Raw genomic sequence first — 26,547 nt, 5'->3', positions numbered from 1 at the left:
TCCCGCAGCCCCGAGCACAGCAGGAGCGCTGGGCTGCTGTTGTCGCACCGCCCGTGCCGAAACACGGTATGCATGCTGACACGCACCTCTCTGATGCCTAATGCATCCTCCCTGTCTGCCGTTTGCTGCTGTTTGCCGTGACTGCTGGCCAGAGAGCAGCTCATTATTCAGGCTCAGCTTGTTTCCGGTCAATTTTGACACTAGACCGAAGTGCTTTTAACTCTTTGTCGCTGGGAGGTTCCCCTTTTGTACGCAGCTCTTTGAAGGAGGATAACGAAAGGAGCCTCGTATGCGCCAGAAGGTTCTCAGTGTTATGACAACAGGCCACGGCGTGGCTCCTGGTGTAGTTTTACAACCAGCGACGAGCTCAGTACCTCTGGCTTGCGAAGCTGTTTCATGGGGTATCGACAGGCAGACCTGATCCTCCTGGCCCTCTTCCCCCAGAAAAATGCAAGGGCTTTCTTTATTTCACTTATTGATACACCTGGTTTTCTACCAGTGTATGAAGACTTTGAACTGTTCTGGAGTAAAAAACCCAGTGACGAGTCTGTTTCCTCCCCCCTCCCCTTATCAGCAGGGGAGAAAAAAGTGTCGTTATAGGTAAGACAACTTAGTGAAACAACTGAATAGATGGAGGGTTCAAGCTAATAAAAACTAATTCTAAACAGGCCAGGGACAGAATAAGACAAGGAAAGTGATGTGGGACCTCACTCCCCTAGAAACCTGGGAGACCTGCAGCCCTAATCTGCTGCTGCATGAGCAAAGGAACAGGAAAAAAAGATGAGAAAACAAAGACTTTGGGGTTTATGTTCACTTACATTGTTTCAGAGCTGGGCTTGATGTTTCTGGGAGGCAGGCTGGGAGCTGCTGCGGACTGCAGGCATGGGTGAGAGGCTGGTGGAGGAGGTGGCAACTGCGTAGCAGAGTGTGGTGGAGGTACAGGTGGGGAGAGTGCTCCTGAGGAAGGTGCTATCTGTTTCAAACCTTCATCTTTAGAGTCTGAAAAAAAAAAAACAAAACAGAACAGACTGAATTTATCAAGCAAACAGCTGAGGATGGAACCTAACTGTTTACATGAAGTATTAGGATATAATTATCAGTACTGCACACACCCTAGAGCAAATTTATTTCGTCGAACCTGCTTCTTAGATGTATTTGGTGCCTTATCTTACCAGAGTAGAGAGGCTTTGCCCCAAAAAACCTTACTGCCTATAGAAGGCCTTGAAAATGTCTTTGCCAAGATATGAACAGGATACAAAAATATCTGTTCATTCAGTATATAAGCTCTTGTGCTTTAAAACTAAATTATAATTTAATTCTACTATTTGCTTGGAAAGACCAGCTACGGAGTTTCACATGTGCACTGATGCAGTCTTGCTGGAGATTTCCTTGCTCAAAGGCAGAGTTTCAGGGAACGGATGAGAGATGAAAAGATATTTTGGCATTGATTAAGAGGTGTACAGGTCTCTGTATATGTACAAATATGTTTGTAACATTAGTTGTGAAAGGCTGGACTTAATTTTCTAGCAAGCCCATGCTAGAAAATTGGCAGTTTGGGAAGCTGCACGGAAGCTACACCCTCGACAAACAGGTGCAGCCTTAAAACCAAGATGATGCCGTGCACCAGGCACAGAAGCCGTAATTATGTGAGTGGGCTGGTGTGCATGTGTGCTGCACTGAATTCATGCTCTGTGTACAAGCCACAACCAAACCATAGTAACCATTGCTTTGAGAGTTCTCGTTGAGAGAAGTTATTCAACACAACCAAATGAAATCACTCTTTGGATGGCTTGATGTTAAACCTAGAATTCTGTTTCAAGTATCATGAGTGGATTAAAAGCTCAGAAAGAATTGTCCCCAGCTGTATGGAGGCAAGTCCACCAAAATCTAAAAAGGCAAAAGCAAATTCACAGTTCAGTTAAAACTAATCACAATCAAAAAACCCCCCTTGTCTTCTGGAGATTTTCTTCAAGTTCACACCTGTATAGTGGAGATTAAAATCTTGTCAAGAAAAAGAAACTTTCACCACATTGGAAAAAAGTGGCTTAAACATAGAACGACAACGAATATTTAGTAATGCTTAAGCTCAAGACTGAAAATTACACAAACTACTGAAAGCTTTCTTTAGCTGCTTGGGAGTCTGACATCCTTGGGATAGACAGGAGAAGGGGAATAGATAACAATTAGAAGGACCTCTCATGTGTCACATGGAGATCAAAGTGAAATTACCAAGCCTTTGCAGTTTTTGTGCTTACTAACAAAGAACTCAAAAATTTCTGGATAAACTGGGCTTCACAGCTGCTTGGAGGAACTTGTCAATATATGTGTCAATAACAGCGCATTTGAAACCTGTTAAGTTCCTCCATTACTTAAAAAGCAAAGTACTAAAAGACCCAACACTGTTGATTACACAGGTGAATTTTTTTGGTGTTTTTGTTAAGGAACATTCATCTTGCAAAAGCAGACCCTTATAATTTAAGATATGCCAAGATGAAAGTTGTATGGTATCATATATCTTTTTTATTCACATATCTTTTTATCATCTTATTTAAAAGTATAGGCCAAAAGTCAAATTAAATAATCCTTTCACTTAGTACTGAAGAGGCTACAGCAGGCTTAATGTGTGCCAGCTGGAAAGAGCCCAAAGGAGAAGAGTGAGAATGATGAGAGGTCTAGAAAATGTGAATTCCTGGAGATACTGAACAAATGGTGGTTGTTTAAGGAAATGTGATAAGACTGAGGGAGAAAAAAATGAATACCTAAGTCTCTGGCAAAGAAGAAAGGGATAATTTTTTTTTTTTTCTTCATTTCTGTAGTGGAGAAGGCAAGAAGTAATGTCTTTAAAGGTCAGCAATATTTGTTAGGAGGCACTTTCTAATAGTGAAGGTGGAATTTCCATGGCTTGAGGTCCATGTTGAAGAAATAGGATAAACTTATGGCATAAATAAGTTCTAGTACAATTGTTCTTACCCTACACATGGGAATGGACCAAACTTCTTTATGTCCCTTCCATTTCAATGATGACATCCTCTGTTTGTTGTCCTGTATTTTACAAGGCATCACATTTAAAATACTTGCCCCTATATAGAGCCCCACAGCTAGAGATCTACTAAAATATCATTTTGGCTAAAACTTGTCTTCCAGCAAGATGTCCCATTTGTTTGACGACAAGAGAAAGAATGTACCACTACAGACTTTGGTTAACTTCTCTCACTGTTAACACCTGCATTTTACTTTTTTCTAAGTTCATCAGGCTTCAGGTTCTATTACTTTTATTTCTACCTTTGCTTACTAAAGCAAAACCTTTTTATAACTACTGTTTTCTACCCATAAGGTGTTGATACCACTGAACTTAACCATTATCTCAGATTTCTTTTTGATAACTTTAAAGACACAACCTTTTAAATCTCATCTCAAGGCATTTTTTTTCCATCTAGCAATTAATTTGTAGCTATTTCTGTAATCTCTCCAACTTTTCCAGCATTGTAAAAAATCTGGCACTGGAAGTCTACACAGCATGCACTTGTCTGCCATGTGCAGTAATAAAAATTACAGGTCATTCTTCATCTGGCCGTATCTCTACTGGTTGCATCCAGGGGGTTTCAATATTTTCTCCAATTGTCATCCCTCCTCCTGTTTTGGAAGCGCAGACACCTGAATTTCAATCTAAGGCCCATTAGCAAAAAGCCTTTATTCATAAACTGTAACTATGTGAAAGTTCCTTAAGGGTAAAACTCCAAGAATTTAGGGTTACAGATTGACAACAATAATGCATTAGACTTTTCTGTCACACCATTATCCTTACTCAACTGTAGAGTATTTTATGATACCTAGATTTTTTCCCAAGGCATTACACTACCTCATTTTGCTGGGGTTTACATTTCTTCACTCTACATGTATATTTGCATTTGAGTAAAGACAAACTTCGTTTAAATGAGCCAAGATTACATATGATTGTGCTTTTGTTGTATCTGAATCTCTGAGGACTATGTGTTTGCATCAAACTCTTGACAGTCTATTCATCTACAGACTTTATCAGCTATAATCTCTTATTGTTCTAAAATCCCTGATAAAGTTGAATAGCATTGACAATCTAAGCATGTATCTGTAGTTGAATTCTTTTAAGCAGATTCTAATCAAAGAAAGAAGCCAGAAAGGTTTTTTTCATAAAAGCCATGTTAATTGGTATTAATTATACTCGCAAATTTTTGTGTTTTAACAGGGAATCCTATATCAGTTTTTCTGTGGTTGTATTTATGTTGCCCTAATACAGTGTAGTGTATATGCATAACATCCATACATGCATTATGTCATCACACAGCCTTACTTCATTGTGATTAGTTTGTGGGACTAAGATAAAAATTCTGCCCAAGTCTCTGTGCATAATACTTCTTTCACCTAATGTCTCTTGAGAGCCAAATCCAGGCAGTAGGAAACTGAGCCAGGAAAGGACACCACGTGAATTTTAGATTAAGTGCTTATTTTTAAGTATAAGGGCTAAACAACCCTTTTACTTTACGAAGATTGCTAGAATCTAACAATAACTAAATGATCATCATATTAATGGAAACACTGCTTTTTTATTTTCTGACTCTTAGAACTGACCCTTTCCTGCCTTTAAAGTTGTAATTACCTACACTTATGACCGAGACTGATGTGGGTGTAGAATGCTTTAATTCTAATACTGAAAACAATGGGATGAGTGAGTTAGGAAGGTGATACTCAGTATGAAAAAGCTGTTATAATCAGGCCTCCAGAGCCAAAGCTATCATATGTTTCAGTAGTGGTTTGTTTCCTATTTTAACAGAGTATTTCATTTTGACTCCAGTTCCTTCTTCTTGTGTCTCTGAGACACGGTACTCTGAGGACATGGAACGGCTCTGTGTGGGTAGTGGAGCTGAAGTCAGCTCCAGACAATCAGAACAAGAGATCAAACTGAAACTATATCCTGGCTTCACAGGCACCCAAAGCATTCTCATCACAGGAAACAGTGTTAAGGACCATCACTGTGTGGTAGCTTTGACCACTGACACCAAATACCCTCTTCTCTTTTCTTGGGATTCTCAGCTTTTTCACATGCTATGCTGCACTGAAGAAACAGATGCAGAAACTGAAGCTCTTCGCAAAGAAATGGAAGAACAGGTGAAAAGGAAGAGTTCCTCAAAACCTGTGCAGCTGCATAGCGGCTAAGAGAAACTTGTCATAGAAACTGTCCATAGAAAGTACCAAATACGCCATTACGCTGCTGCTTGTGGTATTAAACTTCTTTAATCACGCCCAGAGATACAGCAGAACTGCACACAGAACACTGCAAACACTTCTCTTGTGTTCTTAGGGAACCTTCTCAAACTTCCATACGTGCAGCAACCAAAAGGTTGCCTACATTCTTGGAGAATGTTTATTTATCAGGAAGTTCAGGACACCAAAGTTGTCTTGATGTAAAACTTGTGACTTTGACTCTTGCCATTCCTGGCTTGTGAAAGGGAAATTCTGATACCTCTTTGGTAGCTAACATAACAACTAGAGAAAGATCGCATCTTCCCTCCATGTCAGATATTCTATGTTCAACAACCTCAGGAGAAATCAGCCTGCATATAACAGTACTTTATAATTTCCATGGCTCTCCTGTGTGAACTCAAAGAGAAACTAGTAAAAACCAAAAATAAGTCCAGGTTTTTGGAACATGTTTACTCTATGTAGTCAAAAGCAAGTTTCAGGGGAGGATGAAAAAAAATATATCCGTTCTCACCTTGCTAAAATCTTCAGTGCTGTCCTGAGATGCTGTATTACTCTGTTCTGAGACGCTAATGCCAGAAATATGTGGCAAACTGAAGCGAAAGCCCAGGAGTGCTTGGCGTCCTTATTGGAGTAACACATGCAACAAGCAATACTTGGTGGGATAGGAATCTTACGGGAACCAGTATGTTGGCCAGGCCCAGTTCTCCCTAGCCCTTTTCAAAACTGTAAAAGAAATTGGACTCATGTGCAAGGGTGATATGGGCTCCAGTACTGACAAAGCTGAAATGACATGTCTCCATTTATCCCCTCCTTAAATACCAGGGTTTCTCAGTGCTTTGGTGAGAGATTGCCACATAGATGAAGACCAGTATCTAATTATCAACCTAAGCAGAACAGAAGTAGTCAAAGAAAAAAAAAAAACCAAACAACAAACCAACTTTAGCACTGACACCTGCAGTTCAACATCCATTGGCTGAAGAATCAAACCCTGATGATCAGTTCAACCTGCATTTCAACAGAATGTGATTACTTGGCACAAAGATTTTATCTGGCAACAATAACAAATAATAATTTTGATACTCTCCCTGAAGTAGGAAACTATCCCATCCTGACAGAGCATAATCTGGCTTCAGCTATTGATATTTTCTCACACTTCGTCTGGACTGCAGCAATAATGAATACCTGCTCTCAAAGTCAATAGTGCTTAAAAATTCCAGTTAGCTCAGAACAGCTGTATTGCATCTTATCAGCAACACACTATCTTGCAAATGCATTAGCCGGGCCTCCAGTCTCTACACAATTCAAATTTAACTGCAAAGACTAAACTCTTGGTTATGTTTGAGGTGGCAGGCTGTAGCATCTAAGCCATCCATTGTCTCAACCCAGAAAATTCTAGTCCAAGATTGTGTACTAAATGAAACTGTAACTGAACAGCAATGAATGTAATGCTACCTTCCATTTCAAATTCACTAATTGCATCTACTTCACCATAAATACATAGCAATAAACATATGTAAGAAAATCCCTTCTATAACAAGGCAATCTCTTGCACGTATAGGGGAAAAACTGCTTCTTCACTTCATATCCTAAAAAGCAGACCATCCCCCTCTTTCTTTGGCCTAGAGTATGGCTTTTGGCAAAACCTTATTCCCTTTGAACCCTGATGCAGTGAGCTACTGACGAGGTGTTGACCCCTTCTGCTTTTATTAATATAAAGAAAACCTGAAAATGATCAGCTACTGCAAGGACACTCCAAACATTCTGCAGGAAAAAAATGCCTGGAATTTTAAATTTCATAGTGAATTTCTTTAGTTTTTATAAAAAAGGACTTCAGGATTTTTCAAGCAGTTACAAATTTGCCTTTTGAAAGAAGCATCCTTTTATAAAATAAAATGCTTTTGAGCTACTCTGCAAATGCAACATCGGTTTTCGGTTTTACTGCAAAACACTTCACTGTTTCTACATACAAGATCTGGGAAGCTTTCTGGGTTTTACAGAGGGTTTGCTAAGAACCTGCAACAATATCTGCTGCAGCTGATCACCCACTTCCTACTTTATTCATAATGTGGAGAGAGCCGTTCTCTGCTTCGCTTCCCTAACCCATGTATTCATTTAGATACAAGCCATGGTTTCAGGTTTCACAATTATGCTGCTTTCGAGATGCTCAAAGTAAGCAGGTGAACTTACATTACTGAAGCTCAGTACTTTTGATTATGCTGTTGGCAGACATACTGTAACAGAGACACAAAGATTATTGGAGATACTGCTCGTGCCTTGAAAACAAAGACCACAGAAAGTTTTTGATTCTTGCCCTACTTGAGTCCAGACCCCACTTTGAGAAATGCCCGGGTACAATCTTTTAATAATTTTATTTTCTTTTATTCTCCTCACGTCTCCTGATTCTTCTTTGAGTTAGATGGTAAAGTTGCTTTTTCGGCTGTTTACAAAGGAAATTACCTCCAAAAAAGGGGGAATTTTGAGGAAAGGACAGGTCTCCATCCATTTTAAGACTACTTTGCTGGTTGTTGCTTGTACATCATGAAAAACATGATCAGAACAGATGGAGAATTTTTCCTTTTTTAAGCAGAACTTCTCATTGATCTCAGTTGGGAAATCTTGTTTCCAGAGCAGATGCACAGACTACCTCAAAGGTATTTCATGTAACACTTAACACCTATTCAATGCCTTATATTCTCAAAATGACGTAGAGATGACATAATAAGTCTGATACCACATTCCTGGTAGAGGATTTTTATAAACACATCTGAAAGTGAGCATCTAAATCTATAGATAAGGTTGACAGCTGAAAAATACTAAACATGCACATAATCTTACTCCCAAAAGAAAACCCACAGGTTTCATCCAAAGTACTTTGGTATGTAAAAGCTCGCAGGATGAGCATTATGGTGACTAAATATAAGGTCAGATATTCAGAACACTTTATCTGGGCATTGCTGACTGGCATAAAGAAAGTGATTTCAAACTGCAGGTGTGTAACCATACTCATAAGCCTATCCTTATCTAAAAAGGAACACAGAATTAATTCCCAATTGAATTACAGGTAGAACTTTTCATTGTCTGATAAAAAGCCTTAATGATTACTTCTTTTTTTTTAATAAGAAGTATTTATAGACCTGAGACAGTTAATTTTAGATTGCATGGTATCATTTAATATGCAAGAAAAAAGAACAGTGATTGGAAATATTCAGAGATGGAGTACATGTAAGATAGCAATAGTTTAAAATAAATCTTTGGTAAATCATTTATATTTGAAAGAGAAGGTAAAAGAAAATGTGTACAATGACGCAAAGGCAAGCAAAAGAAAATGTACTGGAATAAATTTATTTAATATATGACTATTTATTTGCCAAACCAATAAATGGATGAAAGGGTTGGTAACTTCATAAACCTATTGTTCAATCTGAAAAATAATTACATCATACATAACATGCAATTCTAGTTAAAAATTAATCATAGGAGTATCATAGGAGTTGCATAAAAAGTTCCCATGCAACAAAGTCTTGCATTCCCGTAGTAGGGTTTTGCACATTTTCTCTTCAGGATCTGCAAACAAGGAACATTATTCTTCTAAATGCACACATTCTAGGAGGGTTCAGTTTCAAGTGGAAACGGATGACCTCAGAAATGTTCAGTAATAAAATGAACCTTTTACGATAAAATTAATTGTTAGTGTACTGTTTCAAAATCTTCCTAACATCTTTACTATGAAATGCTTAATATTTTGTTTGTTTCTATTAGTATTGAATATTTACTTTAGTATTTAATAAATAAGATCAGAGCTTTCAAGAATGACTGTCTGCTTCCTATATGAACTATTTGGATGACTAACTTAATTAGTCAACTTGTTATCTTTTGCACTGTTACCCAAGTAATGGAACCAAATGATGAACATTCATTAAAAGTGTTTCTTCCTGTGGTCCAAAATAGGTCTAGGAAATAAAAAGATGGAAATACTTGCTCCAGTATTGTATCTATTGTCTCAAGTTCAAACATTATGCACACTGCATAGGTTTGTAAATCTGTGAGCCACTAAGGAAACGTTATTTAAACAGTACAGAGAAATTAAGACTTCTCAGATCAAAGAGAAATTTCAGTACCTATCAAACTTCAAATATATGAGAAGTATATACCAAACATTGCTGTAATTATGAGCAAACAGACTACAAAGCATTTTTTTAGAGCTAGCTAAACCCGAGAACTTTAGGGTTCAAGATGCGTTCTCTAATAATGGTACGATCAACATATCCAGAACTTCATCACCACAATATTTTTGCATATCTGGGAAAAAAAGGGGTCTTTTTCCAGCTTTACCATAAAGCTGTCTGTAAAGTAATGTGATATGCCAGATACTCTTCATTGCTATGATTAGTTGCAAAGTATATTTTCAGCAAAATATGTATCACCTTAAATAATGGGAAACTTTGAGCCAGTTCATAACATTCTTACTGAGCTCTAAATTAAGATTGTGAATATAATCTGTATTCATGTCATTTTCTGGGATATGAACAGGTTTCAGAATACTTGCAGCTTTGGTACAGTAGAGCTACTTGTGTACTGTGACCCATGTAATGCAAACAAATAATGAAGGTTCATCAAAATTGTTACTTCATGTGAATCAAAATAGGTGTAGGAAATAACAAGATTTCAAAAACTAAAACAAGGAAATGTAATTAAGCGTAGAGAATTACTCAGTTCCATCAGTTTTACTGTTTTTCTCTCTAGCAGTTTCTTTTCTTGCAGTCACCTTCCATGATAAAGTCGTAGCTGTCCTTTCTGTTCCTCTTTATAAATTCTCCTTTCTAACTAGCGTTCTCAACACTCCTTTACAAAGACTCCTTTTGTATGTGGTGTAATTCCAAAGACGTTGTATTAAACCAATCCAGCCCTTACCCTGCTGGAAGGTGGACACTGTTTTCTAATACAACATGACAAGTTATGTATTTGATTCAGTCCTTTGCACAAGTCCAGACCTATTGAGAGAGTATGTTAGGCATATACTTTGATTCAAAACAGAAGTGGCCTCAAAACAATTCAAACTGCATGTCAACAAGTACTTGAGAAGACAAGTACATGAGAAGAATATATTTCTATGCCTCCATACTGTGATATAAACACCATATCTTACTGTTAATTTTACTAGAATCAGATCATCTGGAAGGGAACAAGTGTGCCACATAAGGCCTAACAAACAAAAATGGAGACATTTAGGGGAGGATCTATGAATGTGCCAATTGCAGAAGCTATGACAATTCACAACTGAGAACTATCCTCTGGTTGTTTATTGATGGATACATTTTATTCCTTTTTAACTAAAAATATATATTAATTTATTTAAAAGATATTGCAGACTGTTGTAGCTAAGGAACTAATCAAGGGCAATGAATTTAAATACTAATTTGCGATGTTTTTTGTGTACTTTTGCTTCCTAATGCAGAACAACAGCAGGTTGTACCCAGAACAAGCTTGTGCAGGGAAATACTAAATGCTGTTTTCCCTCAACACTTATTACTTCTATAACTTGGATTAGATTTATCTGTTTCCTTAGGCAGATAAATAACTTGCCTCCTTCATAGTTCTATCAGGATGGTTACATTAATTTTTAAATTGCAGTGATTTATCTTTTTCAGTGCTGTAAGCCATACTAGCAGTTTAATTTGTAGTCTTCTCTACATATTTTAGCAGAATTATATGGCAAATCCTTGACCAATTAAAGGTAATGCTTTAAAAACTTAAGTGTGGCAGTATTCCCTCCATAGCATTAATACTCTTTGCTGTGGAGGTTCTTAAAAAGTCTGAAAAAATTTCCCTCTGACTGAAGCAGACTGAAAGCATATGTCCAGTCTTTGTTTATTGAAAAATTTAGTCTTACATGCATATTTTGTAATTATGGTACATATAATTATAGCTGGAGAATGAGGATGTGAGCAAAAAGACTGAGGGAAATTTAATTCAGCTGGTCTTTTGGAACTTACGAGTTGAACTATGATGGCCAAAGAAATAATAGTGAAATTAGGAAGCAATTCAAACTTCTTTATTGAAACTGGCCTTATACCAATCCCATGAATAAGACAACTCCTTTGAGGTCAGACCCCCACAGGTGATGTCATTGCACTTGTACCAAGCTATGTACATTGTGTGAGATTTCGTACACTGTGGTCCGATTTTCATGATAAATGCACAATTTTAACTATATTTTGTCTGAGCATCGTTCCTCAGTTCTAAGACATTTAAAAATGAACTCTCTTGTTTCTCAGAGGCCTGAAATATTTTAGTATGATGTTGCTGAAACAAGAATTCTTTGGGTTCTCTCACTTTCAGAGAAGGAGAAAGAAGAATGTCCTTAGAGGAAAGCTGAAGAGTTTTTACATTCATTTCCACTAAAAACTACATACAACTACTCATCCAGATTTTGTAGTTGTAGTTCCTTTCAAGTAGATCCAGCAAAATTAAGTTCTTGGCAGATCTGTGCGATCATAATTTCGACTTCACTTTCATAGTTTTCAGGTAAATATGTGGGAGACCAATAATAATAGACATGAACATAATGAAATCTAATAAAATACCAGGTAAAAAGCCCTGAAGGTCTTCAAATTTCCACAAATAGTCTCACTTCAGTACATTTTTGATATTGCTTAGAATTCAACATTTTAGCTACGTGTAGCAAAGTCCAGGCCTTATGTTGCACATAATTATCACACTATCCTGAAATTATAATTTTGACACTTTCTTGAGCTGTACAGGGTATTATGGTGTGCTATAGTTCACCTATGGAAACAGAGGCATCACATCATTACTCACAGCTACCCTCACTCCACGCTGAACAGTGTTGTTTGATATCATCACCTACTTTTAGTTTCATCTCTGTCTTAGAAACAGATGATCTGGCTCAAGTTACAATTCTTTTTATCCCCTTACACCTTAATACTGAGCTGTTGCGTAACTTTGTCCAATCTAGCACTCAGGTAAAAAAAGAAAATCTACATTGACCTTTTAAGTCCAGATTCTGCAGTAAACAGCTGTGACATCCTGTGATAAAAAAATCCCCTGTTCTTTATAACTTTGGAAGCTGCTCTTTCATGTTGCCATCAAGTAAGAGCAACAACCGACTAGTTCTAAGGGGGTTTGCAGACAGTTAAGACATTTACTGTCCTCGGGAGTGGTGCTTGATTGTTAATTACTTTGCCAACAGGGTGTTGTGATAACTTTGACAATGTATCTCAAATTTTAATTCCTCCTTTCTCTCTGGTTGTCTTACTGTACTCAAATAGCCATGTCACTGTGTGGGTACACAATGCATTGCAGAACAGAACCTCTACAAGGACTGCAGACACAACCATAACCCAAATTATAAATCATGAGAATTTTCTTACATGCCTTCTTTTCTCCTAGATTCAATACAATTTCCTTTCATTTCTCTCACTACAGCTCAAAATATTCTCCCTAACTGAAGCCCCAGTGTTGATCATTCATGAGGTGTTCAGAGGTGTTTAGAGCACTAGGCACTCTGAGACTTCGACTGACTTTATGTGGGTGGCCATCTGTACACACACAATCCCATTGAGGTCAGCCCAGGTGCAGTTCTCCTCTGAAAGCAACGGTACAGTTGTGGCCTCACATGGAAAGCTGTCAGCAAAATTATTTTGCCTCTCTTCTTTTTTCTCACAAAGCCCTGTTTACACTTTGGGTGTTTATTATAAAACAGCATCATTAGTATTATTTTCTGAATCTAGAAAGCACACACATCTCATTGGTTCTGAGCTGATGTAAATATGATCTACTGTCAAGGAAAATTGCTATAATGGGACATAACACAGGAATTTACCAGAGTGCCATGTATTCACAGGCCCAGACAGGAATTTCTTAAAGCCTGCCTTCACTGGAAAATAGTAACGCATCAATAGTCAAACTTTCCTCAGCAAGACATTTACATCTACAGAAGTTTTATCAAGAAAAGTTTTTCAGAACCAGGTGAAAATATATAATCCAAAGCAAGGCCAATACCAAACCAGCATCCCTTAATATTCATGCAGGCATGGTGGACAGCTTAAAGCATTCTCCAACACAAGTAAGACTGCTGCATCTAAGGCAAGTCCTTCAGCCTCTAACGTTTAAAGTTATTTGATGCCCAATGAATACTTGATTATGAAAAAATAGTAAAGCAGCTTTCATGGGAAAGGTTAACAACCAAAGAAAAAGGGCTGAATTGGTACCTCTGAGAAAGCCGCGTTCAAACTCCTGGTTTAAATCAGGCAGCACAAGGTTTCTGCACTCTAGGCACATGCCTCTAACACAAGTGTAACAACTGCCATGTGGGGAGCTTTTCTCTTCTCAAAGGACAACACAAAGCCTAGTGTTTGCCCTAGTACAGATCAAAACCCCCAAAGTTTAGATCTCAGAAAGTTTTGTTGGATGGGAAAACTATTTCTATTTGCTTGTTCTTCTTTTTACTGAGCACATGAATCATGGCAGCAAACTAAGCAACTATGGCAAGCTGCTGTTTATCAGGACAAAGTAGTGAGCAGGAAGAATTTGTGCTGTGGGGGTGGCATCTTCCTGACATGACTTTGATTCTTGAAATGACAGTTAAAAAAAAAAAACAACCAACAAGTCAGTTTAACTGCCCTTCCAAAGCAAGTACGTTTTGTCATTAATGTTCTGAGAAACCCAGCAGCAATGAATAACTTTGTTGAGCAGAAAACAAGTTTCTCCAGGATTCACTCTAGAACACCTGGTCTCTCCGCCAGAACTGTTCTGTGGAGAGTTCTGGCCACAAAGAAATGAGCTGCATTAGTTAAAGACAAGTAGAACACCAAGGTCTACATGCCAGCTCTACAGAGGAAAGCTGAAATTCAAGGCCACTATGAACAGCTTTGTATTTATGCGGTTTCTAAATCTTTCAGTCTTGTCCTGACCCAAAGACTGTGAAGTAGAGAAGACCATGTCTGACCCTTCAGTTCTACTTAGCTGGGTGTGCATTTTATAACACGTTTGGAGAATAACCTGTGCCACCACACTGGACAGCTCCATCCTTAGCTCATGTTCTCTCTGCAACTCATCCAGGCCAGTAGCTGCGCTAGTGCTGCTTAGTGACAACTGCAGGTTCTCCTTCTAGGGAAAATTCTGGTATTATCCTTACAGCCCTGTTCACAGTATCCAATTTAAATACATAAGATAAATATTTCTAACCCTCAGTTTTAAAAAGAGGATGAAAAAATGCTTAGTGTCTACAACTGCATGGGAATCAGAAAAAAAAAAGTTCATAACAAAAAAAGCAATAAAATCATTCCTCCATTAATTACTTAAAAATAAATAAAAAAAGCATTTAAAAAATAATTACAGTTTTGGGTGTTTCTAGCCTTTGTCAGGACTTCTCAAAGTTCTAACTAGCAAAGCTCTTACTGTTTTTGTTAATCAAAACATTTACTAGTGTCATTTGCTGAAAATTCTCCCTTTCCATTTTGAGACTGCTCTGGGCACTCGAGTAAAGCCAGTCATGCTGCAAAGTGCTCTATGGAGAAGGAGCAGCTGCTCAGACTGTTGTATACTGGCATATTTATTTTAAAGACATACACAAATTTACACCATTTGAGGACCTGGCTCTGATCATGGATTTGTGAGAACATTTCCATAACTGTAGGGTAACACAGGAAGATCAGAATGTAGCAGATGAGAAAGTACATTTTATGTTACTGATATGCTTCTAATTTTTGAGTGGAATTAGTAACAACAGAATATATGGTTGCATGCACACTCTGTGTTTTTAGTGTGGCTTTTTGTCTTTAGAGAAAGTCAGCTCTAAGCTTTTTCATCCAATCATAAGACCTTTGAATGTCTTCTGTCTCAGGAAGATCAGTCTTATGTGCATTCAGAACTGCTGAAGCACAAGCCATACTGCATTCTAAATATGGAAGGCACAAGGACAAATTCTGTATCAATTAAATTTCATGAATATACCTGGTGTACTGCACATGCACAGGTGGAGTTTTTCAGAGCATCTATCGTCAGCTATGTTAGACATCTAACTCTCATGCTCTGAATCACACTATCAGGCATCTTCCTTTCCCACTGACTACACTGAAAATTTAAGAGTCTGAGTTTGATCTGTTTAATTAAATCTAAAAGCGATGGTTAAGGCAGACTAAAATAGGTGAAATGCCCCTCATTATCAGAAATTACTTAGCTGTGTGTACCATCTGACACAATTAGTTGCAGGACATAACTAGTTAAAATTACTTGAGTAAAAAAATATGTATGAGGATTGAAAATATTCTTTGCTCCTGAGCTCAATGCAGACAGTAGTGCATGAAGAAAAAAAAAAAGAAATAAAAAAAATTACCCCTCCCCAAACGTAAAAATTTAACACAATAATAACTTTTTATTTCTGTCCTTGTTTCTCTCACGCATTGAGATCAAGAACAGCTTTCCTCTGGCTGTATACAACTTTAAAACCTTGATTTTAAAATATGATCAGAATTTCTTATGAAATCATAGTTCCTAGCACCTGGTGCTATAAGAAAAAATAGGAAGCCTCCTTCAGCTACCAGAAAACTTGTAATAGAAATGTGTCAATTGGCATCACCCGTTCCGACTGGAGTGGCTGATTTTAACTTTTTAGAATTGTCAAAGAGTGCCTAAAAGCTTTGGAGGAAAACCTTACCCCAAAAGTTTGAAATTCAGGTGATTTAAGGGAGAATTAAAGACATCAGGAACCTTTGCAAAACTGATCTCTCCCTCAAGCAGGTGACAGTGGATATGTCGGTCTAACTTTAGGAAACTACATTTTACATGAGATTTTCAAGGGCATATTTTGCATGCCTCAGAAACATCTTGAATCATTGCAGCTTGTTGTATGTGGTGAGAGGAAGCTGTTGAAGCAGAACTCTTTGCAGGAGTGGAGTCACAGCAATTTGTTTTTTCCCAGGGATTTGTGTCCTCCCAGGTGTTAAAAATTTATTTACAGAAGCTCTCATCACACACAAGACCATCTCAAATTTTACAGAGACCTAGTTACAAGCCCTAATATTCATGCATGGGTTATGACCATCAGAAAGTTCAGAGGCTTGATTCTTCATAAAAATTGTGAGGCAGAGCCTCAGGCGCTACTAACTAACTGCCACACTACTGAAGTCATGCAAACCTAACAGAAAACACTAAGTCCAGGAGATGCTTTTGGAATCTGGATTCAGATCTGGGTATAACATTGATGCAGCTCCATGTGGGATCAATTGATTCTGTAATTTTGCATAGTGTTCAACTTTCTAAACACTCTTAAAATATAGCAACTTATAGGGTCACGTTGTGATTAGTCATTGAGAAGGGCAAAAAAGAAAAAAAAAAAGGTGCGATTACTACAACTTGTAGTGTATCATTTTGTTGGCCCTCAAGCTGTGCCCAGGAAGTTACTGTCAAGAACAGGACACACAACATCAACATCTCATTTATAGGAAGCCAGGACTTAAACGCCTGTTGAGAAACATACTTAAACTCCCTGACACAAATTATAGCTACAGCTAAGTAGTTTTGAAAAACAAATAAGCCCAATACAGAAAGCCTTCATCATACACTTCATCGCTGAGGGAGCAAGAATATAATTTTAATTTCTATCTTGTACGGAAGAGACACAAGCATAGGTTAAAGCTTTAAGTGGTTCTCTGATGCATAAGTCTTGTTTTACTTTTGAACAGAAGAGGGGACTCCACCTGAAATGAATTGGGTACTAAATGCATAATAAAGCCAATATCCAAGAAAGCAAGAACAGAGAAGACTTACTATCTTTTGGGATGCTCTTCCGGAATCTTTCCAGGTCCACATTGGGAGGTCTGCTGGGCTTCTGCGGGGGCTGGCCCAGCTTGAACAGTGGAGGCAGGGATTTCCTCTTGGGGATTCCTGAGCTCCTGTCCCCATCCTCTTTCTCTTGTGATCCACCTAATGGCGTTCCTGCAGCAAGCCCTGTGTTCGTCTTACGGAACTTAGAAGAAGAACCTGATTCTTCCTGGATAATTTTATTGAGAAAGATGTTCTTGGCAGCACTCATTCCCTTTTCTTCAGTCTTTTCCTCCACGTTTTTTGGGATGCCTTGAGATGAGCTGGACCAGTGGCCAGTAGGCTTCAGAGCCACATTAGAAAAATGACTGCCTGCAGCTTCTGCAGCAGGATTACTATTTTCATCCATTTCCTTTGCTGCTTTAAATGAGTGTATATTTGGTCTAGGGCCTGACAGTCCTTTTTGCAGAAAAATATTTTTATTAGAAGTGTCTTCGTTGTGAGAGCCCTCATGGTTTACAGAGGGTTTCTGTGCAAGAGGTGGTTTAGAGAAAGGAGGCTTGGGCTCATTTTCTTGTGTTGCAGACATGAACTTTTCCTTAACTGCAGTCACTTTTGAAAATGCTGGTTTTGCCTCACTCTCCTGTGGTACAAAATTTGAATTTGGTTTTGTTCCCAGAGGACTTTTTTCTTTCTCATAAGGAGCAGAGTTAAGGAACTTGTTTCCTGCAGGTTTTGGATACAGAGGCTTTGACTCTTCTTTTGCTAAGTCACTGGTTTTGGTAGGGGCTTTAGTGCATCCAGCTTTTCCATCATTTTCTCTGTTAGTTGCCTGAAACTGAACCCCAAACTTTTGTGCCACTGGTTTCAAATATGGCGGCTTTGGATCCTTCTCTGTTTTATCATCAGTTGAAGGCTTGACCCCCAGAGGAGGCTTCGGATGAACAGGTTTGTGAAAGGTACCGGGTCCTGAAGAAGCTGCATTTCCTTGACTTGCAAATTTCTCAAGGGCTGCTTTCCTCATCTGTAATCCTCCTGAATGGATAGGTGGTCCTGGGACTTTGAAGGGTCGACTGTTACCAGAAACATCCTCTGTGGGGCCGTTACCCCTGTTAAATTTCTCCATCAGTGACTTCACGCGTGCCTTGCCCTCCTATAAGCATAAAGAAGAGAAAAAGCAGCAATGAGAAAGTCCCTGTTGCAATGTTCACACATACTGTACTTTAAAGAGTTTCCTGGTCTGAGGCTTGTAGTACTGCTGATTGGCTGTGGAGATATTGTAGCACATCTTCCTGTAGGGTTAGAAAAGCTGAGCATTTTGTTATATCCTTGCTGTGGTTACACAACCTTTTAAAATTTTCAGTGCAGGTACTGCCTTTAGAGAGTGGTCATGCAGCTTCTTTTGGGCATACTATAATTTCTGTTTATTTCTGGAATTGGGAACTGAGCACCTAATAAATACAAGAAAAACCATACTACTTTAAAATTGATGTATCCCTAAAAATATGAGTGTCCTGCAGTGAGAAGCATAGAGGGTACTAGAACTTGGATTATGTACCAAACCAGTGTTATTCCGGTCAACTCTTTGGAGAACTGGAAGTTCCTTTGTGAAAACACAAATTCTTCTGGTTTCGGGGGTATGTGGATCGGTTTTACTTTCCCTTCTCAGCAATTTTCTTCCCTGCTACTCCCCACACACACGCACACTTTGTCCTTGTTTCTTTTCTCCATTTTGTATTTGAAAAAAACTACACATGTGTGGATAGAAAATGAAACTATGTGGAGTAAAATAGGAAGAAATGATAATCATACACCCAGATACTGCTAAAGATATGTAGCTTCTTGGGTAAGAAAGAAGCTGAACAATTTCAAGTGGAAAAAAACCCAGCTTCATTTGAAAATGTTTCAATTGGTCAGCCCTATTCAATACCTTTCAGGACCAATCTTTAATATGAACTGAGAGGAAAAGCTCAATACATTTGAATCCAGTACAATTAAAACACAGTGCAGTGATGAATGGGATAAGAGAGAGTGACTCTGCATTGGGCTGAGGCCACCTTTGGGTTCCGGGAGCCCTCTGTAGCAGGGAGTCCTTTTCCAGCTGACAGTGACAGCAGCGGTGCAGCTATGGCAGATATGCTCACATATCTGATTCACAGCTTGTTTGAGTGGGATCTGTTTTGTCTGTGGAAGTTAAGCTCTAAAAGTAATAAGTATAAATAAAATAAGTATAAAGCAGGGATGTTATACTAGGAAGGGATATGAATCATTTGTTTGGAAATAAAGGAATATCACTACGAAGCACAATAAATAGGGGTCTGAAAAAAATTTTAGAAGGAGGTTGAAGAATGACTTGTGTCTTCACTTAGTACAGTTCAGGAGGTGTTCAGTAATTTTTTTTACTTCATTAGCAAGAACTTCTAAATTGAGGTTTTGCTCCTTTTGCCTTCTGTCTGATTGTATTACATTACATGAATTACCTGTAATGTTGGAATAGTTTTACCTGACCTGACTTCTGCAACTTAAAGTTAATTTTCCCAGTCTTTCAGTACCACCAAGAAATTCAGTCTCTCCAAACTGTTTGTATTATACTACAAAGTTACTTAAAATAAAGGCAGCCAAAAAAAAGACAGACATATACGAAACTTTTCCTCAGAGCACCATGCTATTATCTCTTTTGCACATACAGGGAAGGGAGGAAGTACACATTTACTATGGAGATTATCAGGTTTAAGCCATCTACTGTTGGTTGACACATATGCACTCACACACACACGCAATTACACTGCAGAGATACGTATACGTATCACTAATCGTTCAAGATTTCTCCCACAATACCTCACAAAGCCCTGATTTTACCCACTTAAACAGAGAGTTAAGCCAATTGCAATGCCAGAGAGAATAACAAAGCCTTTTGTCTCTGATCTGTTTTGACTTTGTACTGATGCATGCTTTATTTTTAACTTAGCAGTGCATTTCTTTTGAAAGTTACAGCAATAAATTGATTCTTCTGCTACTTCCATTTGAAATTTAAGAAAACATACTGTGTCAAACTACAGTAATGTGAACATTCTGGACAAGAGACATTCAGCATGTAGACCTTTTGGAAGATGGAAATCTGGCTTTGAAGAAACTTTTCTTGTTATGACATGTGGTTTCTGAGAAGTTTTCTACATCTTGTAATAGCAAGATCAATTACATTCATGCATGCTTTCAAAGGCACTGAATCATTGAATACTGCTGTATTAGGCCTATTAACAGATTTCTTTTAATACATTTCTTCCTAGTACTGTGAACAAACCTTGCCCTAGTCATACAGATTTACAAGCTCTTTAAAAGTAAAAAGCTCCTGGGCATGTGGAAGGGTTTAAAATCAGCAACGTAGCCTCCTCTCTCATTTACTTACAGTGAGTAGTAGGTGGTAAAGCTAACATTAAGAATCAGAAGAGAGTAAGAAACTGTGAAATCTTTCTGCTTCTCTTTAATGTATGTCACCAGTTCCTGCTTTCATAAACTACGTTATACCAGAAGCCATATTGTGGATTCTAATGCACAACCTGACTGACCAGGTAGACAGATGGGAATTTGGGAAAAAGTGAGAGAATCTTTTATCTGTGGCCCTCCTCATAGAGTAATCTTCGCAGTTTCTGTGTTTCCCTTCCCAGAAGCAACAGCAATTACCTATTCCATTAGCACATACAATAGGTGGTAAATCATGAAATGGGAACTTGAAAGGATTCTGAAGTGAGATTAAGTTCACCCTGCCCTTCCCCTCTAAAGTGCAAAGTGCCTGTGGGGCAGAGGAGTCTCATGCAGGAAGTACTTGGGTTATTTTCTGAACTTTCTCTTTGTGCTGTACTGGGAAACTCAGTGCAAAATATTTTGGCTTTTCAGCTTCTGATCTGAACTGGAAGCAGCACATAAGGAGGACAGTAACATTTGCTTTGATATGAGATGGTTCTATTATTCAAATGTGTTTGCTCAAATCTAGAACAATACCCAGGTTTTAGTTCCCATGCCGTAGATTCATCAAGGAGATTTGTATATGCAGTGCTTTCCCAGCCTCCCACTGCCTTCAACAAAGACTCTCACAGATACCAAGATACATTTGTATGGAATTCTTCCACAACTAGATCTTAATTACACCTCAGTGTAAACAAGTGCAATTCTCCATTATTTACAGTATAATCGTACATTTCTATACAGAAGTACAGTGTAATGAGAACACAAGAAATACAAAGGTTCCAGCTGTATTTTCCCTGAATTTACTGTGAATATTCCAGTCTCAATGAGTAGCCTGATCAAAATGCATTTATTTTGTTTTGGCATAAGAATGCTCTCATTATTTACTTTCTAGTCATGGTGAAGCCAAAAGATCATTTAACTTCAGCTTCCCATTGTGGTTGGTCTTTCTTCAAACAGCAACACTGGATCAATGAAAGGAGCAGCAGATGTGTGTGCCTATGATCCTTAATTAAGCAAATTAAATATATGTAACTGTCGACTGTACAGGGAATTCTACAGTTCTTCAAAATACATGCAGATCTGATTTATAAAGGAAAACCCCCATCTTTTCACTTCTCACCTGTAACTTTTTCCTTTCTATTCCCAAGTGATAGGGTCTAAACAGGTCTTTTAAAAACTCATAATCCTTTAACAGGATCAGATCTTGATGAGTTTGCTATAAAGTAATGAAATAAAGATTAAAAAGCTATCCCTTTAAGAAGAAAATTCTGTATACTCATAAATTCTGTGACAGTGAAATAACCAGAGAAACTGATAACCACTAGAGGAATTGAACTCTAACCCATGAACAGGATATAGGGAATAAGGAACTAGACAGAAAAGTCAAGGAAAATAACATATGAAAGTTACAGAAAAATATAAATCTCAAAATTATTTAGCAACAGGCCTGATTTAATTTCTACTGAAGTTAATGGATTTTTGAAGTTAATGGATTTGGTATTCTGAATTCATGATAAATTATTGCTTGACTATCTCCTTTTCTGGACAGAGAGACTTCAGATATCATTATGCAACTTTGTTGTTCCCAGAAGAGAGAAATAATTTCCACATTGCTTTGCTTCCCCTTGAGTCTAGTTAGAATTACTAGCTGAAGAAGACTTCCTCTAATAGTGAGTGTGGCATTTGGAAAGTGGATTACCATCTGTACCTATGAACGTAGGTAGAAGAAGTAGGAAAAGAGGGCAGAAAGATAGCACTTGTCAGAACAAAAAGACTTGTTAATACAATGGTTGATATAGAAGAGAAGCAAACCTTCATCAGATACTAAATAATGAAGAGGCAGGCTATTCTGCTGTCTGGGGTTTTTTTGAAAGGCAGACCTCTAGGATGGAGAGGATAGACAGAAATCTAAGCGATTCCTCATTGAGAGGCTTACAGCCTCTATGTTGTCCTGAGAGCATCATTTCAAACATCCCTCTAACACCAGCAAGACAAAAGCATCACACTCATGAAGATATACGGTTATCAAAATTTGACCAGTGTTCCAGCCTGATCACACTGTATTCTTTGTCTTTTCTGTTGTGCATTCGTCTACACCTTTGTTGTCCCTCTCTTGTCACTTTTTCTCATCTTTTACCTAGTCATAAGACCAACTACATCATATTGCATGAATGTGAGAGGACAATACAGTTCATCCACTGCAGGTCAGTTTGAGACCAGGACTAGTGAAGACATAGAGCTTGACCAGAACAGCCAGATGACATCCAGCTTGGTCTCAAACTTACTGTCACAGCCTATACACAAGGCCAAAACATCTACCCATGCATGGTCATCTCTTCATCCTAAGTCCTGGTAAGTTCAACACAAAGTTTCACTCTTATTTTCTTGCTTCTTTTTGGTATCTGTCTACATCAAAATCAGAAAAACTATCAACAATTGGCAGCTCAGTCTTCAACAACAGCAGCCTGCCAGCTTCAATTTTCCACCAAGAACTATTTGATAAAAACAGATTAATGAATATCCCTTCCTGAAAAGGGATTATGATTCTTTTTAACATGGCTTTATATAAGCACAGAGTTTCATGAAACTTAATAATTTGGACTTTTAAAATTATTTTTCTCAAATGCTAATTAACAGCTTTTGGAATAATGTAAATTGTCTACCGAGTCTGCCCAGAAATGAAGCAGACAGATCCCTCTTCACTCAGAACCCTGTGCATATATAGTGTATACAGTGGCTGCCGTACGAACATCTGTGATTTGACCTTGGTTATTCCACTAAAGCTGATGTAACATCTGCAAGTCTCAAGGAAAAAAAAACTGAGTTCCTGGCACTGAAAATTTCCTACTCTTATTTCTCGAATTTCAAGATCCCATATGGTTTTAAAGGAAATTTTGTGCAGTTTTAAGACATTGAATAACATTCTGACTCACCACTGGAAAGAAAAATATTTTCCATGACCCACTACAAACAAAATACATACGCTGATATGTCAATCCAGAGTATAGTATATTAAAAAATACCCCGCCCACAAACCAACCAGCCACAAATAATGCAGAAGAAATTACTATAAAATAATTGCCTTTAAGTGATATAATTTCTGTTACTATTTAAATACAAAAGTCACCTAAATTAGGACTGCTCTTAGTAAAATTTCAGCAAACCAAACACAAAACTTCAAGAGACAAAAGGCCATTTCATCAGTTTGGCATCTTTTCAGCTCCACAACTAATTGTAAGTAAAATCTGCAACTAAAATTTACAGTTATGTTAGGTTATATGTAATACCTTGCACTGATTCTATTTCTCCTGGAACTTTCCATGTTTATTTCTAAGACAAATATGTACAACAATTTACCTGGATTCCCAAAAGCTCTCCAATATTTTGATACAGGCAGAAAAACTGGCTCCCTCAATGAGAAAATCCACGGGTGTATCACCTTAACAGCCTGGTCTGTTTGCTGAGAGGAACTCTGCTTCTCAGCGAGGGTTTGCATAAGAATGTCACTTGTGGGTTTTGTTATCATCATCAGTAGAGAAAACTGCTCTCCTCAGGATATTAGGCAAGAAGTGGTGCAGGAAAAGGGAACTAAAGTATCTTCAGACCGTTTGGCTGCAGCCATCAGCAGTATTCATCACGTGATATCTAACAGTATTGCATTTACCCCATATTGTGGAGTCCCATGAAGCTGTATAGGTGCATAAAAGCTTCAGTCTTTACAGAATAATGGCTGATGAAATGTGTGTGGTACAAGTGTAAAGACAAGAGTGGACCAACCTCTTGGGTCATCAAATGTAGTCCCCTACTACCATTGAGAATCACTGCATAGATTCCAACTTATCTGGTGTTAACTAATGTGTTTGCTTGCTCCCACCTTTTCCAGTAGAATCTCAAGAGATTCTGCTGGCCAGTTTTTTAAAGTTTTTGCTATGTGGAGATATTTTGTTAAAAAATATGATCATACATTTCTTCTGCCCTTCTGCCTGTGCATTCATTACACAAATCAAAGACCTTGAAGAATAATACAGGACAGGGAAACTGATACTGAAAAAATAAGCTTCACAAGAAATTCTAAACCTGTGTTTGTTCTAAAGGTAAACTTGAACCACAAAGGTGGAACCCTGTACTAAATACAGCTCAGTGAAGCTCCTGGAGCTCTGCAAGGGGATGAGATTGCAGAAGAAAAATTGTGTGTCTTTGAGCTTCAGAAAAGGTAGTTTGACTCTTTCTCATCTTTTATCACTTCTCCTTCTGTGCAACTTTCTTCTTATTTTTTAAAACTTTTTTGAGTGTCAAAGTAAAGCATTGGAAGTGCTTGATATTTCCATCTTACTTTTACAAAAACTTCTATCTTAGCTTGTTCAGAAGCTTATTAGAGTGCTGGATGGAGATTATTTGAGTTAAAAACACTGCCACATGCTTTATATTTGCCACTTGCCAATGGTAACTATTTCTTTTGTTACATAAAGCAATGTTTTTTTCTTAGTGGGAGAAATGCAGCTCTTTATGCTATTCATTCTGCTAAACACCGTATTTTATTTATAAAATCACATTTATTTGTGAAAATAGATAAAACAATCATCACCAATGATGAAGCATTTTTATTAATATTAAGGCAGATTAGACTTTGTGACTGTTGCTATTCTATCTGGTGATCTTCATGACTGTAGCAATATAGTCATTTTGCATGGGTAAACATCGCTGCAAGGGTTTGCACAGACTGTCAGTGCTAGACAAGTCATGTAATGATCAAGGAATGAGCTCATCTTTGCAACTCTGAATGCTAGACAGTTCCTGTCATCTTCTCTTTCATCCAATACACAGAAATAAATACATCCCTAACTGATACGATGCTGCTGAGAATATAAATTGCAACAAAGAAAATATAAATAACCATTTATTCTGTGAAATTGCTGTGAAAGTTGCCCATCTGCAATGTCTACATACACTTCATTCTACATTTGCAGGTGTAGCAGGTTCCCAGATCCTCTCTGGTTTTTCCACTTATTTCTGTGAAGGATGCTTGTGAGTGATTTGGGGAAATTAGCTAATTTTAGGTGAAGAAAAAGTCTGAAGGAATTAATATTTTAAGGAGCAGGACCTGCAAGCCTGAAAGCACCTTATAGATAGTTTGCCTTTTTTATTTTTCACAAAAACAACAGCAGCAGCAGCAACGAGATCACAAGATTATATTCAAGCAAGACAAGAATATCAATAACGATAATGCCTTCTCATTAAGCATGCCATTCCAAAAAAAGAGTACATGGGAGAACACCTTTTGGATAGGTGCATTAATATCATTAAAGCAAGTTTGACAATCTCCATCGTAAGTCAGAATAGCATTGCTCTGTATATCTGTAATAAACAATACATGCAAATACGTGGAGTGCTCAGGAAGGGAAAGTCAAGATCAGCAGTTTTTCACTGAAACGTCTCTTCGGCCTCCTCCTCACGCTCATGGGGCTTTTGCCTCCTAGTGGCAGACTAGGAGCAGCAGAAGAAACGGCGCCGTTCTCCTTGATCTCTTTCTACACAGCTATACCGAGAGAGTTACAGTCTACCTGGTTTCATGATGCTCCTGGGGGATAACATTTCAAGTATGTCAAGCTCGTCAAGGCCAAGAGTCAGCAGTCCTGCTTAGCAAGTGCCACTCCTCGGAGCCAGGAGTTCTGGAGAAAAGGGCTGCCCTGCTGTGGCGGCCATCCCGTTACAGCATCACTTTGGAAAGAACCTGATTTTCAGTAAAAGCTTGATATTCCTGAACATTGGCAGGAGTTTCTGCCTGAAATTGCTACAGCACACTGTAAGAATGAACATTTCTTGTAGTGTCAGTCTATGTTATCTTTGTGTCTGCAGACAGGGCTAGGCTTCCTGAAAAATGTGCTGTTGAATTTCCATCGGGTTACCATTTGAAGGTGGTTTTAGTATTTCCGACAGAAGTTTGATGTGGTCATGGGTGACTTAGCAGCATTCTGTTGTGTCTGCAAGTGCTGTCATGCTTATGGGAATAACTGGGCTTTCCAGATACTGTTTGTGGACAGCTGACATGCAGGATTCCCT

At 38.1% G+C, this 26,547-nt stretch overlaps 1 protein-coding gene across 1 annotated transcript; it reads right to left on the bottom strand.

Annotated features, from left to right (window-relative positions):
- Window positions 1-163: 163 nt before the first annotated feature.
- Window positions 164-18,172, bottom strand: LOC104166369 (FYN-binding protein-like). Its single transcript, XM_009706260.1, has 3 exons — window positions 17,029-18,172; window positions 819-999; window positions 164-338 (listed from the first exon to the last, which is right to left on the bottom strand). The coding sequence occupies exons 1-3, from the start codon at window positions 18,146-18,148 to the stop codon at window positions 164-166; spliced, it is 1,476 nt and encodes a 491-aa protein (XP_009704562.1). The 5' UTR covers window positions 18,149-18,172.
- Between the last annotated feature and the right edge of the window lie 8,375 nt (window positions 18,173-26,547).

This window comes from Cariama cristata, unplaced genomic scaffold, assembly GCF_000690535.1.
Source record: "Cariama cristata isolate BGI_N322 unplaced genomic scaffold, ASM69053v1 scaffold31578, whole genome shotgun sequence".
Taxonomy (NCBI): domain Eukaryota; kingdom Metazoa; phylum Chordata; class Aves; order Cariamiformes; family Cariamidae; genus Cariama; species Cariama cristata.
The sequence above is the reverse complement of the archived record's forward strand: the minus strand, read 5'-3'. Positions and strand labels throughout refer to the sequence as shown.